The 13,358-nt window shown below is 34.5% G+C and overlaps 1 protein-coding gene across 1 annotated transcript in view; it reads left to right on the forward strand.

Annotated features, from left to right (window-relative positions):
- The window catches only part of NALF1 (NALCN channel auxiliary factor 1), a 410,411-nt gene that overhangs the window by 384,460 nt on the left and 12,593 nt on the right, over positions 1-13,358 (forward strand). The window contains exon 2 of the mRNA XM_015851447.3: positions 11,175-11,346. Within this exon, the coding sequence (XP_015706933.2) occupies positions 11,175-11,346 (172 nt within the window). The remainder of the gene's footprint in view (positions 1-11,174; positions 11,347-13,358) is intronic.

Genomic DNA, 13,358 nt, shown 5'->3' on the forward strand with positions numbered 1-13,358 from the left:
GGCTATGACCTCACAGTTCCACTGCAGTATTATAATGGGTATCTAAAACAAGGGTTACATAAACTGAGGGCTTTTGCTTTTTCTTTTTATTCTGGCTTTTGGTTGTAGGGCATACAACAGAGATCAGAATAGCCAGTAGCATGCCTAGGTGACTAAGAAGGTCACTGGTATCCTGGTTTGTATCAGAAATAGTGCAGCCAGCAGGAGCAGGGAAGTGATTGTTCCCTTGTACTAGGCACCAGTGAGGCTGCCTCTAGAGTATCATGTTTGGTTTTAGACCCCTCACTGCAAGAAAAACAGTCAGGCCCTGGAGCATGTCCAGAGAAGGGTAATGATGCTGGTAAGCGGACTGAGAACTGTGTTTGTTTAATCTAGAGAAGAGGATTCTCAGGGGTGACCTTGTTGTTCTCTACAATTACCTGAAAGGAGGCTGTGGTGAAGTGGAGGTCAGCCTCTTTTACCAAGTAGCTAGTGATGCGACAAGAGATAATAACCTTAAGTTGCACTACGGGGAGGCTGAAGTTACAAATTAAGAATATTTTCTTGGGAGGAGTAATGAGGCATTGGAACAGGCTGCCTAGAGAGGCTGTGGAGTCACCATCCCCGGAAGTGTTCAAGAAATGTGTCACTGTAGCACTGAGGGATGTGGTTAGTGGGCATGGTGTGACGGGCTAACAGTTGGATTTTATGATGTCTGTGGTCATTTTCAATCTTAATGATTATATGATCATTATTATCGTTCTTATGATTATACAGTCCTCTCTGAAACACTCAACATTTTATAGATCTTTCCCTGAAACTGAAGTTTCCCTATATTTCTGAAATTTCATAGCTAATCTTTTAGTCCTTCTTCAGAGGCACAAAACATTGAAATACTCTCAGATTTTCTCTAATTTTAAGTCTCCATTTGAGGTGGGATTAGCTATTTCTAGGTAGACTATTCCAGGTGAGTATGCAGCATTGCCCATGCAGGAGATTCTGCTTCTATTTTGTGTCCCAGAATTTATGTTTACAACTACTGCCTTTTTCTAGTCATAACTACAATGAAATCAGTGAGTAGCAAGACCCGAACATCTGTCTGGTAAATCATTTACTGGATATAAAATCTCTCTTGGTATATTTTTCGGTGTTTTGTTTTGTTTTGGTTTTGGTTTTGGTTTTTTTTTCTGGAAAGTTTCATTTTTTAAAATTCTTCAGAACCAAACTTTGTACTTCACTCAGAAAGCTTTCAGTTACGATGAAGTTAGTAGTTTACCTTTTTATTTTTTAACTTCTTTTCTTCTTGTGCACTTCATTCCTTGTTGCTTGACCCTCTTTCTAATTCACTGATACATTGCTGAACAGAAAGATAGCGTGTATGAATACCTGAGACACCTACCTTTTAATCTTCTGTACTGATGAAAATTGACTACTTTTTCCCTTGTCTTTCCTCCTAACTACATTCATATCGTGACTACATAGCACTCTCAATCAGTAACAACTTAATTTATTTTTTTTCTTGGAGACCTTGTTATTGTATCTATATAATGCACAACATGTATCAGAGTGTTTATGAAAACACATTATACATTAACTGATGTTAATGCATAACAACTATAAAGAAGTTTTAGTAAAATTCCTGAAATAGAGGTAGCCAAATAAAATTATATCAAATATAAGAAACATTTATAGCAGGCACTACACACTATTTTATTCAGTTCCCCACAGATACTTCATAAAGCAGTGAAAACATTGTGATGCTTCAGATGAAAATACGTATTTTAGATATGATACTGTTAATGATTCTGGAAATCTAGCAGGCAAAAAAAAAAAAAAAAAAAAGAGGAAAAACAGCATCAAGTTTTAGGAAAAACAGCATCAAGTACAGCCTCTTACAGAGTAGTGTCACATTCATCATCCAGCTAGATAAGGATGTTTTGATGTGCTGAAAATTATACCTACTGTGAACCATCTCATAATTACCACCTCAGAAGTTTTCTTTAGACTGATGTACAAGAATAATTCTTTCTCTAGGTTAAGTTCATAGAATCAAGCTTCAGTATTAGAGTTTTTTAAGAAGGAAGTTGTCATACATGTCATGTATACTGTTAAAATCAGCTATTTCTTCTGTGGAAGTGTATTTTAATGCTGAAAGCCAGCTATTTGTTGTTGTTGTTGTTGTTGTTTTTCTCCATAAGAAATCACTGAGAAATTCTGGATCTTCCCTAGAAAATCTAGTCTCAAATCACGAGGTCTAAGACTGAAGCTTTTTCAAACTGGTACCCATATTATACTGTCCTGGGAAGAAACAGATTGAGCCAATTTTCTTTCTACATCAGACATTCCTGGCTGGTCTGAAATGGAAAACCACGTAAAAGTCATAGATCTGTTTTGTAATCACAGTTCAATATCCCATTTTTATATTTGTTGTTTAATAGACTTAAAGAGGTAAAGATCAAATAAAATTTTGGAGAATATAAAAGATGTATTTTATTTAAAACAACAACAAAAAAAAATTGTAGGTCTTGATAACTGACTAAGCATTTCTGGTGTTAACAGGGCCTGAAAATTTCCACTTTAGTCTCTGAATGTCAGCAATAATCAGGCAGCTCCTGAAGTTTGAACCTTAGAGGAATAGTGGTCCTCTTATGCTAGTTAAACACCACAAAAACTAGCTTTCAATGGATTTCTCAAAGCTTGTTATTGTGAGACAGCACAAGGAAAATGGGAAACAAAAGAAAAAAAATAAACAGACTGGTTAAAATTTTGAAATCTTGTGAATATTGTGTTGTACGATGTAGGAACTCTAAATGTTAAGGTAATAAAAGTGAGCTACCACGATGTACCATCTTGCAGTATTGTGTACAGATTCTTAGGTAGACATTTGATGCTTACAACAACTCTGGGAAAACAGAAGGTTTTGTTACCACCACTTTACTGATAGTTACTAAACTGGAAAGTGATATGGTAAAAGGTATGTGCAAGAAGTTGTCTTGTTCTGTAATCTCCAGCTACTCCTGTGATAACGTGCTTCACATCTACTGTGGCAAATGGCACAGTATTTCTCTGCATATGAGCCTTTTAAAATCACCTAATCTGCCAGGAATTTTCGGCAGCTATCCTAAGTTGGTTTGACATCCTCTGGGCCTATTCACATTGTCTCTTCTGAACAATAATGGAGATTTGTGGGCAGAAAAAGCAAGGATGTTAATTTGAGGATACAAAGGATATATATATATATAAAATATATTGTCTTGGCCTCCTCTATAGACTGCTAACCATCAGTATCAATCTTCTGAATAATGTCATGTTGAGCTGATTTATACAGACTACCATCAGTTTAATAGTGTTGAAGAGCAGAGTTGAACACAAAGACTTTCCAGCCTTGATAGGTGACTTGGTTCATGAATGCAGATATATTTTTAGAGTGGACAATAAAACTTTAAAACAGGTCCCTGCCCACTGTAACTGACTTCAAGCCAATGGTCCAAAGATCTAATAGAGGAGATAATCAGACTCTTTAAGGAGTATTCATTCATTTATTATATATTCTTTTATTATAATCATATCTCCTCATTTGAAGATTTTAATATATTGCCCAAGTAGATGAAATACCCTTTACATTCTTCAATTTTTTTAAACTACTTTTAACAGGCTACTTATTTTTGCAATGAGATATTTAATTTTCTATTTCTTTTAAAACTTACACAAATGGACATTTATGAATTTCAAAATAAAGTTTCTTTGTAATATTAAGTAAATCTAAGACTGAATTCTAATTCAGGTGATGAATTTGAGGATATTTCAAAACACTGAAGTTAACAATTATGCTGACCCCAGCTGACTGGATGGACAACCATCAGAAAGTTAGAACTGGTGAATCTGCGTTTTGCACAATATCTATTCACTGCAGAATCCTAATTTGTTTTGACAGATGGGAACATTACAGATTTCTTCTCTATCTGTGTGTAATTTCTCCTAACGATTAGAAAAGAGATGGGGAGGCACTGATGCCATCTTCTTTGTGGTAATTTCTCCATAATCAAAGAAACATATTTGTATTAGTAGCTAGCATGTTTGCATTTTTTCTGGTTGTCTTTCCAGTAAAAACAACAAAGATGTGTGTTGTGTGAAACAGTTTGTTATTCCTCTGATTTGTATTTAGGTAAAAGAAATTTTGTTACGTAGTATATGAATTCTAGATCAACAGTGTTCTGGCAAACAAATTCAATCTTAGCATAACTGTTCTCTATCTTCAAGCAAATTAGTAGGTTTGTCTTTCAAAATAAATTATTCATGTAAAATATTAAATTTTAATCTCCTAGTAAAATAGGAAAAAAAGCAAGTTTACCTATTTAATTTACCTTCATTTAAGAAACAATGACAGGCTTTGTCTCTTTATACAATATTTTTTCATTCCCTGGCATCAAGTTAAATATAAGCTATTTATCTTATGTTTTTCCAAACATGCAGATACAGAATGTATTATTTGCAATAAAATAAAATAACAACAACAACAAAAAAGGTCAGAATATTCACCAGACAGCTGTGTTTATTCCCAAATTGCTGTAAATTTTAGGCATAAGTTTCCATAAGATGTAACAGACTTTCTTAATTCTACTGTGGTCTTTTAACACAATGAATTGAAATAATACACACAGAATGTATTTCCATTACACAGGAAGCTCAGATTGTTAATGTTTTGGTTTTTTTTTTTTCAATCTAGATCAACTGAAAACAACAACAAAAAATGTATATTTCCCACAAAATGCATGTGTATGTATGTTTGTGTGTGCTTGTGTGAGTACGTTGATTTTCAATCCTACTTTTCCACAAAGCAGAACATCTTTGCATCAATGCTAATGTAATAAAATGCAAGAGTATGATGTGTATTGGAATAAATGTTTAGTAAGCAACATTTGTCTGCATAAGAAGAATGATAATAGTCTCTGTGGAAAAAAGATATTTGAATCATACAGAAAATAGAACTATACCAGTCAAAGTTGTTTAACATTAAAAGTGCTGAAAAAAAGTGAAAATGCTAAAATTTTTGTCTCACTATTTTTATTTTAATTTTTTTATTTTTTATTTTTTATTTTTTTTAGTATTTATTATATGAGAAATTAGACTATTCCTATGAAATATCTTACTCTCAAAAAACCACATATGCCAATATAATATTTTCTAATATGTTCTATGGTGGTATTTAATCACCAGACTGTACCACTGATTCTCACTGACAAAGGTTTGATCCTCATCTTGTTCTTATATATGCTGATTATTTCTTCACTACCTTTGTTATCCAGCTCTATTCTAAGGCTGCCCATCACCTCAGAATAGAACTGAGGATGAAGATAGGGAGAAGTGTACCAACAGTCCCAAAGCTCTGCTGTGCAGACTATCCAGAAAAGGGGGGCTTTTATTCCACAGCATGTATGCAAAGCATAGTTTTCCTGAAGTCAGACAATCCTTCATATTCAATACTTACAAAATTCCTGGGGGGTTCATATTTGTAACACTACTCTTGTCAAACTCAATCAGATCTTTTAACAGCCGTATTTTGGCTGCATAGTCAGTAAAAAGCACTCTTTAGCTATCTAAAAAATATCTGCTTGTAAAACATGGTATCTTAGGACCTGATTCACAAAGGTGCACAAAATAGGCACCGAGCACAAACCATGTGTTTTGTAAAGAAAAAGCATTATCACTCAAACCAATGCACAGTACCCTAGTGATCTAATTGTAAAATGATTTTCAGAGAATGCACTGCTCAATCAGTGCAGTGGTGACAGACAGCTGGTAGGTGACAGTAGCTACTACTTCTCTGATGTAAACCATGCATAAGATTTAAAGTGGAAAAAGATTTTAATTTTACAGTAAAAGTTTTATCACAGAAAGAAATAGGTGTGCTCCTCTAAAGTTTGTCATGGGAGACATGATAGTCACAACTTCATCAAGATCTAATCCCCCTTATTTACTCTGTTCTGACTGGGAAAGTAGATGTCTTTATTTGGGCAAGCAAAGTTTTAGGTTCAGCAGACTTTGTCAACAGTATTTTTTTTCCAACACTTATTGGCAACATTATGGCTTATAAAGAGAACTACTATTATTTTCAACTTCTGAGTATAGCTGGTGACCCACAATCTTAAAGCTAAATGAAGGTGAAATGAAGTAATTATGTTGAAGTAGAAAATTTTAAAATGTTTCATAGAAAGGTAGAGATAGAAAGTAGAAGAGACATTATGTCACAGAATAGTACACAGAGACAATTAACCTAAATGGAATAAATAAATATATAAATATATAAATAAATATATAAATAAAGTCATAGTAACAGAATTAAACATAAACCCTAAGTAGATATGCACATATAATACTTTTAAATAGCTCATACTTTCCTAACTCCGTGAGTCAGGCATTTGATTTGACATGCAAAGAAGGCATTGCTCACTGCCTATAAGCATTATGCTGCATATCAAAACCTAGGGTTAGTTTTGGCTGAAGAAAATCATATGTTAAGACTGAGGCTGACAGGAAGAGAAAAGGAACTTTACTCCTAGCATAGAGCTTATTCACTGCTGTTGTCAGTGAGTTAACATGGGATGAGAACTGCTGTACTAGAACAGCGAAACTGCATTTATAGGTTTAGTTCTGCTGAAAAAGCTCAATTTATTTAGTTTTTCACTGAATATTCTTGAAAAAATTAACTGACTAGTCAGCCACAGCCTGAATTACACCTCATTATATGTAAAGACACCAGAATTTAGCTCAGAATATTCACAGGCTTTGTAGCTGTTGACTTGGACTGGTATCACACTTGTTCATTTATTTTTCTCAGTACATTTTCCTAATGTGTTTTATAACGGACAGTACAACTCTGAAGTTTATGAAGGCTCTTTTTCTTTTCAACTGATATATGAAGTTATTCATTTTCTCTCTGTCGTAAGACTTATTTTTTGTAATGATGAACGAGTATGGTTGCAAAACATCAGTGTAAAGCAGTTAAAATTAATTTAATACATCGTATTTAGTATTTTGAGAGACAGTTTCTACTGTGACTTCTCTCTTCCTACTTTCTTTCCCTCCCTCCATCCTCCACATCTACACATTAAGAGCTCTTTGATTTCTAAGTTTCATTTTTTATTATTATTTTGACAATCCAGACAGTATCATATTTTTGATCAATAAGAAAAGAAATAAATGTAATTTACACTGAGACTAGCTAAATAGATACTTCCTGGAAATTTCACAGTGTTCATTTTGACTGCGATGACATTAGCAGTCAGGAGCAAGGGGAGGAGGGGCAGAAAAGGGCTGAATTCATCTACTGAAACTGTGAAGAATTGGCAGCCATTGCTAGGTTGCTACATTGTAAGTATGAACTATTGTCATGGAAGAAAAGGCAGGAGCATTTCATATCTTAATAACAAATATCCTTTCTTCCATTCTTTAAAGGAAGTTCTGCGAGTATTGCCTTTGTTTTTCACACATATATAAATTACTTCAACAGAGTAAATGCTATCTTGAAATACAACGAGAGGGTCAAAAAAGTCCAGGTGGAAGTAATATTTAATTACAGAAAGAAGAGAAAGACAGAGAAAGGAAAATAAATCTGCCCTCAGAATGGTCACATACATTTTTTTTGTTTGTATCACTTTTATTTACACTTTGTTGATAGAAAAATGCTGAAAGTGACCTGGGAAAATATTTACAATAGAATGTAGTTAATAATTTAAAATGTTTTATATGCAACACATTTTAAGAAAAGAATTATTTTGATTATAAACCTTTTTATTTAGTCATTGATGCCCTTTTGGAAAGGGAAAACATCCTCTTACCGAAACACTGTTCTTAAAGCACATACCATATTCAAATTGCAAGTCAATATGTATTTTCATTGATAGTTTCCAAAGTTTCTTAAACATAGCACATTTTAAGACTCTGGAAATCTGCAATTGGGATTTTGTAGAAGATTAAGTACAATTCCCAGCTTATCAAAATCTAAACTTTCTAGGGCATAAGAAGAACTAGTGCCTGATCAAAGTATATAGTGTCTGCTTTACTATTTGGAAAAATTCAAGTTTATTTCAGTAAATTTCAGTTTCAAATCACAGGTTTCTATGATTTAAGCTAAAGAAGCTTCCTTTCACTACTTTTGATTCAAAGACTGAAAATAAAAACAATTTTGGACTCCTCTGGATCTATTTCCCTTTGTACTCAGCTCTGGTGAGGCCGCACCTCAAGTACTGTGTTTAGTTTTGGGCTCCTCACTACAAGACATCAAGGCCCTGGAATATGTCCAGAGAAGGTCAATGAAACTGGTGAGGGGTCTGGAGCACAAGTCTTATAAGGAGCAGCTCAAGGAGCTGGGATTGTTTAGTATGGAGGAGGCTTAGGGGAGACGTGATTGCACTCTACAGCTTCCTGAAGGGAGGCTGTGATGAGGAGGAGCTTGGCCTCTTCTCCCAAGCAACAAACAGAACCTGAGGAAATGGTTGCAAGTTGTACCAGAAGAGGTTTAGACTGGACATAAGAAGGAAGTCTTTTTTTCTCAGAGAGTGGTCAGACACTGGAATGGCTGCCCAGGGAGCTGGTGGAGTCATTGTCCCTGGCAGTGTTCAAGAGGTGACTGGATGAGGAGCTCCAAGATGTGATTTAGTGGTTTGCTTTAGCTATGGTAATGGGAGGATGGTTGGACTAGATGATCTCGTAGGTCCTTTCCAACCTTGTGATTCTATGATTCTATGATTCTGTTATTCTATTATTCTATTATTCTACTTAGATCAATCAACCATGGAGCTGATAAAAAGACTCGCCAGTTTAAATACCAGTTAGTCCAGAACAGTTCATCTGCAGACATCGATGTTTTTTCCCCTCTTTCTTTGTACCATGCTTCTTCCAACTACTCTTTCATGACCGCTCACAGGCCTGGATAGATCTGATAAAAATTGAAGGGCTTTGTAGGAAAGTCTGAAGACTATTTTCAACACACCCTCCAGAACCTCACTTCCTACTCAGAGATCTTAGTGTATTCCACAAAGTTAACTTCTCCCAGAAACCTGAAGTTTATTTTGAAGAAGCCAGAGTAGGGCAGCTAATAATGTAGCCAAAAACAGAGCAAAAGAGAACCAGGTTATTAAAAATCTTGGTATAGATTGTCAACAAGGTTGAGAGGGGCTGTAATTAGAAAAAGTTACGGAGTGGGAGACACTTATCTGAGAAACAGATCTTGGAAACTTGTATACTTCATGCATTCTTTAAAAAAAAAGAAAAGAAAAAAAGAAAAAAAGTGACAAGAGTTCAAAGGCAAATTAGAGCCAAAGCTGAGGACTTGTGAATACAAGTAGGAAGATTATATATACAATCTGAAAGTTTATACATTAAAATGTTCATAGAAAACTGTTACTCCATTATTTATTGATTTTGAATTAGCATTTCCTGTCTTGATTAAATAGGCAAGTGCATTTGCTTTCTTTCTTATTACCTTGTATGGTGTGCTGTTCAAAACACTCCCTGTAAACTGTAAATATTATACACAAACCAACTTACTGCTCTTAAATTTATCTTAGATACATTCATAGTAAACAGATCTATCTAGACAGAGATCAGAAAGGAACATCTGTGAATATTTATCTGTTATCGGTGACAGAGTTCCTGACTCCAATCAAGAGATGTTGCTCAATTAAAAATGAAAACAAATTAAAAGTATTTATTTATTTTATTTTAGTCAATCAATATAGCAAGTGAAGCATTAAAAGTATGATGGGAGATACAGTCAACAGTGGGAATACCACTTACTGTTTAGAAGTGTGTTTATTTAACAACAAAAGGCACACACATCATTTAATTCTCCTCAGTAATCATTTATTGTTGATAAAAATCCTGCTAGCAATTAAAATTGAATTTGTAATGAAAAATCTTGCTCTACGGAGTACAGTAGGCAAGAACTACTGTAAAGTGATAAACACAAACTATTGCTTAATGATAGAATTTTCACTTTATCACCTACGAATCTTACCCACACCTATTACTGTTGAAAACTAACAAAACCCCCTGCTAGATTGCTCCTCTCAGGTGTCGGTTTTGGGGTTGTTTTTCTTTTGTTTGTTTGTTTGTTTTGTTTTGTTTGTTTTTGCTTGGTCATTTTGTTCTGTCTTTTTAATTAGGAATAAGAACAGGAAGAAGGAAAATATCCAGTTTTCTGTATTACTTTCAAGCCTGTGGTAAAGCTGTTATTAATGATTTGGGGTATTATAATTGAATGCAGACAGGATATTTTCATTCTATAACAGCCTAGGTAGCAACTATCTAGCCAGTAAACCATGTACTTTAAAACAGGTAAGTGAAAAACAAAACTGGGAAACAAATTCCTCTTGTACATGATGGTTTCATTACCTTCATAGGCCACTATCCACTGTACTTTTATATGACCACATATTGTGCTTTCCTGTGTACAAAAGACTAGTTCCTGTGCCTAAGATCTTTGTTGAAAAGGAAAAGAAACTAAAATTAACATGTTTATTTTGCTTTCTTTTTAAATTGTGATAATAACAGCAGAAGTATTTACAGGTCCTGCAACCAAGGTTACATGTTGTCAGGTGACATCAATGTGTTCCTCTTTGCTCCTGATGTAGGCATTGGTCTATGTTTATTTCTGAGTCTACAGCTGTTGCTGATCGGGATCCCTAATGTGTATTTCCATGCTGTGGATTTGTTAGTGTGTTATTTGAAGGGAAGCAGCACCATCTATTGCAATCTGAAAACTTAGCTCTAGACAGTATCAAGAATAGGGCTGGCCTGAATTCAGTTTGAAACTATTGCACTTCTCTTTAAAAGCTTCTTTTCCTTCCCAAACTAGACTACAGATTAAATTCTGAATATGGCTTGTATATAATAAGGGACAGGGGCAGGGGTGTGTGACGTGTTCATTATAAAAATATGCATCTTAGAGAGGAACATACCTATTTATGAACTAAGAAAATAATAACATTTGCCTAATCCTAAGTGACTGTTGCTTTAAATACTTTTCTTTTTTGAACTGAGAAGGTAGTCAAAAGTTAAGTGTCTTTTACCCAGTGTTGCAAAATTTGCTTTCAGAAGCAGTGTTTAATGTAGATGTGCAGTTCAGTATGTTCTTCTAATAATGACAGTGCTATTGTCATCCATCTATACTTCTGGTTCTTCTCTTTTTCCAGACTGTCTACAAAGCCTGGCTCTGTTCCCAGTATTTTGAAGTCACACAGTTTCACTGCAGCAACAGAATTCCTTGCAAGCAATACTGTTTGGAGGTTCAAACAAGGTGTCCCTTTATATTACCAGACAATGATGATGTCATCTATGGAGGATTATCAAGTTTCATCTGTACAGGTATAGTATAGAAAACCTAATTTCACTTTTTTTTCCTATAAATCTAAATGTGAAAGAGAGTTTGAATGTTTCCTCCTGTCATTTCAGTCATGAGAACCTGAAGGTATTCCTCATAACAAAAGACATCTCGGACGTGCTAGGATTTGAGCCTCAATTTAATATGCACATTTGTGTTTCAGCTTGCCACAGTCATTAACTTTATAAAACATCATTATTAGAATAAATTTGTTATGGTTATTTTTTGTGCTGTGCAATTTCATTGAGGATATTTGTAGCTCTGTGTCATGTATGAATCAGAAAAAACAAACTGTTATGAAGTACTCAGAAAAAAAAGAGAAATATTAGGACAGTTTTTACTATTTTCAACTTTCTTCACCTATATTCCTATGTCAAATAAGTACATCTACATGATTCATCCACACTGAATTTCAGCTTATATCAATGTCATCTGTATATTTCTGATGCTAACAACATCAACTGAGAATTCAGAAAATATTCAGGCATCTTATTCCCTCTAAAGCAATCAAAAGACTTTCAGCAATAAAATCATTTGACATCCTGGTGTAAATATCTACAATTAGATGGAATTAACTTTAAAAGCTTGATACACATTTGATGTACATTAATCACAGCACAGTCAACTGGTGAAAAGATGTGGTTCTCCCACTGTATTTATTGGCAGTGTTGCCTCAGTTTGAATGTCTCGTGCAGTTCTGTGCCAATAAAATGAAATTGTTATAAGAATAATTTAAAACATCCAGGTGAGGGCAACAAAGAGGACTGAAGGGCTGGAATTTATGTTCTGTGAAGAGAGTCTGAATACACATGGGTTGTCCAGTCTGGAGGACAATGAGAGGTAACCTCATTTGTCTGTGCAGCTCTGAGGGGAAGTATAGAGTGATATACTGGGCTTTTCTCCCTGATCACTGGTGTAGCAGAACACATGGAAACAGAACAGAGGACATTCAGATTAGATATTAAGAAAAATTTCTTTACCATGAGCGTGGTCAAACACTGGAACAAGCTTACTAAAGATGTGGTTGATGCTCCATGCTTATTGGTTTCCAAATGGCATTTGCATAGTGCTCTCAATAACATACTTTAACTGGTTAGTCCTTCAGTGGTCAGGCAGTTAGTTCAAATGAAGATCCCTTCCAACTGAATTATTCTATTCTATTCTATTCTATTCTATTCTATTCTATTCTATTCTATTCTATTCTATTCTATTCTATTCTATTCTATTCTATTCTATTCTATTCTCATCTGTTCAAATCCTATCCTATCCTATCCTATCCTATCCCATGCCATGACATTCTAGATAGGTTGCCCAGTATGAACTATTTAAAGTACAAAATCTCAAAAATGCTTTAGGCCACCTCAGAGGAAAGTGTAATATTTGAGGAAACTCACTTCAGTGTATTACCTGTATTTCTATTTAGAGGATTCTGGTAGCAAAATGTTTACTATATTCTGTTTTGAAGATTAAATTTATAGCACACAATCCAGCAATACCTGGATTACATTTTGCAGACAACGTAATGAAATGTAAACTGAGTTACTATTTAGTGTTGTCATCAACGGGGTAATGGTGCCTAGTACTTCATAAATATTAACAGCCTTCCAATGTGCATATAGAGAAAGTAAATTAGAAGCATTTTCCAGTTTAGATAGAACAATACCACCTGAAGTGAAAGATACGAGACCTTTTTAGTCAACACTTGCATACATATATATGTGTGAATGTATTTACACGTGCAAACCTGCATGCATACACAGGGGAAACGAACAAAGAAAGAGCAAACAAAGCCATTATTATTATAGAAAATCCCCTAAGAGATACATATCTACCTCTTCATTTTCCTAGTACATGTCCAAATTCACTCCTAAATATCATAACAGAGACGATTTTTGAAAGATTACCAAAAGTCAGTATCTCTGAGTTTGGGATGAAAAGTGGATTCAGGGAAGGACTGAACTTTTTCATTGCAGATTATCATAATCTAATTATCTAC

This window comes from Coturnix japonica, chromosome 1 (assembly GCF_054131305.1).
Source record: "Coturnix japonica strain WE chromosome 1, WE-NBRP24, whole genome shotgun sequence".
NCBI classification, from domain to species: Eukaryota; Metazoa; Chordata; class Aves; order Galliformes; family Phasianidae; genus Coturnix; species Coturnix japonica.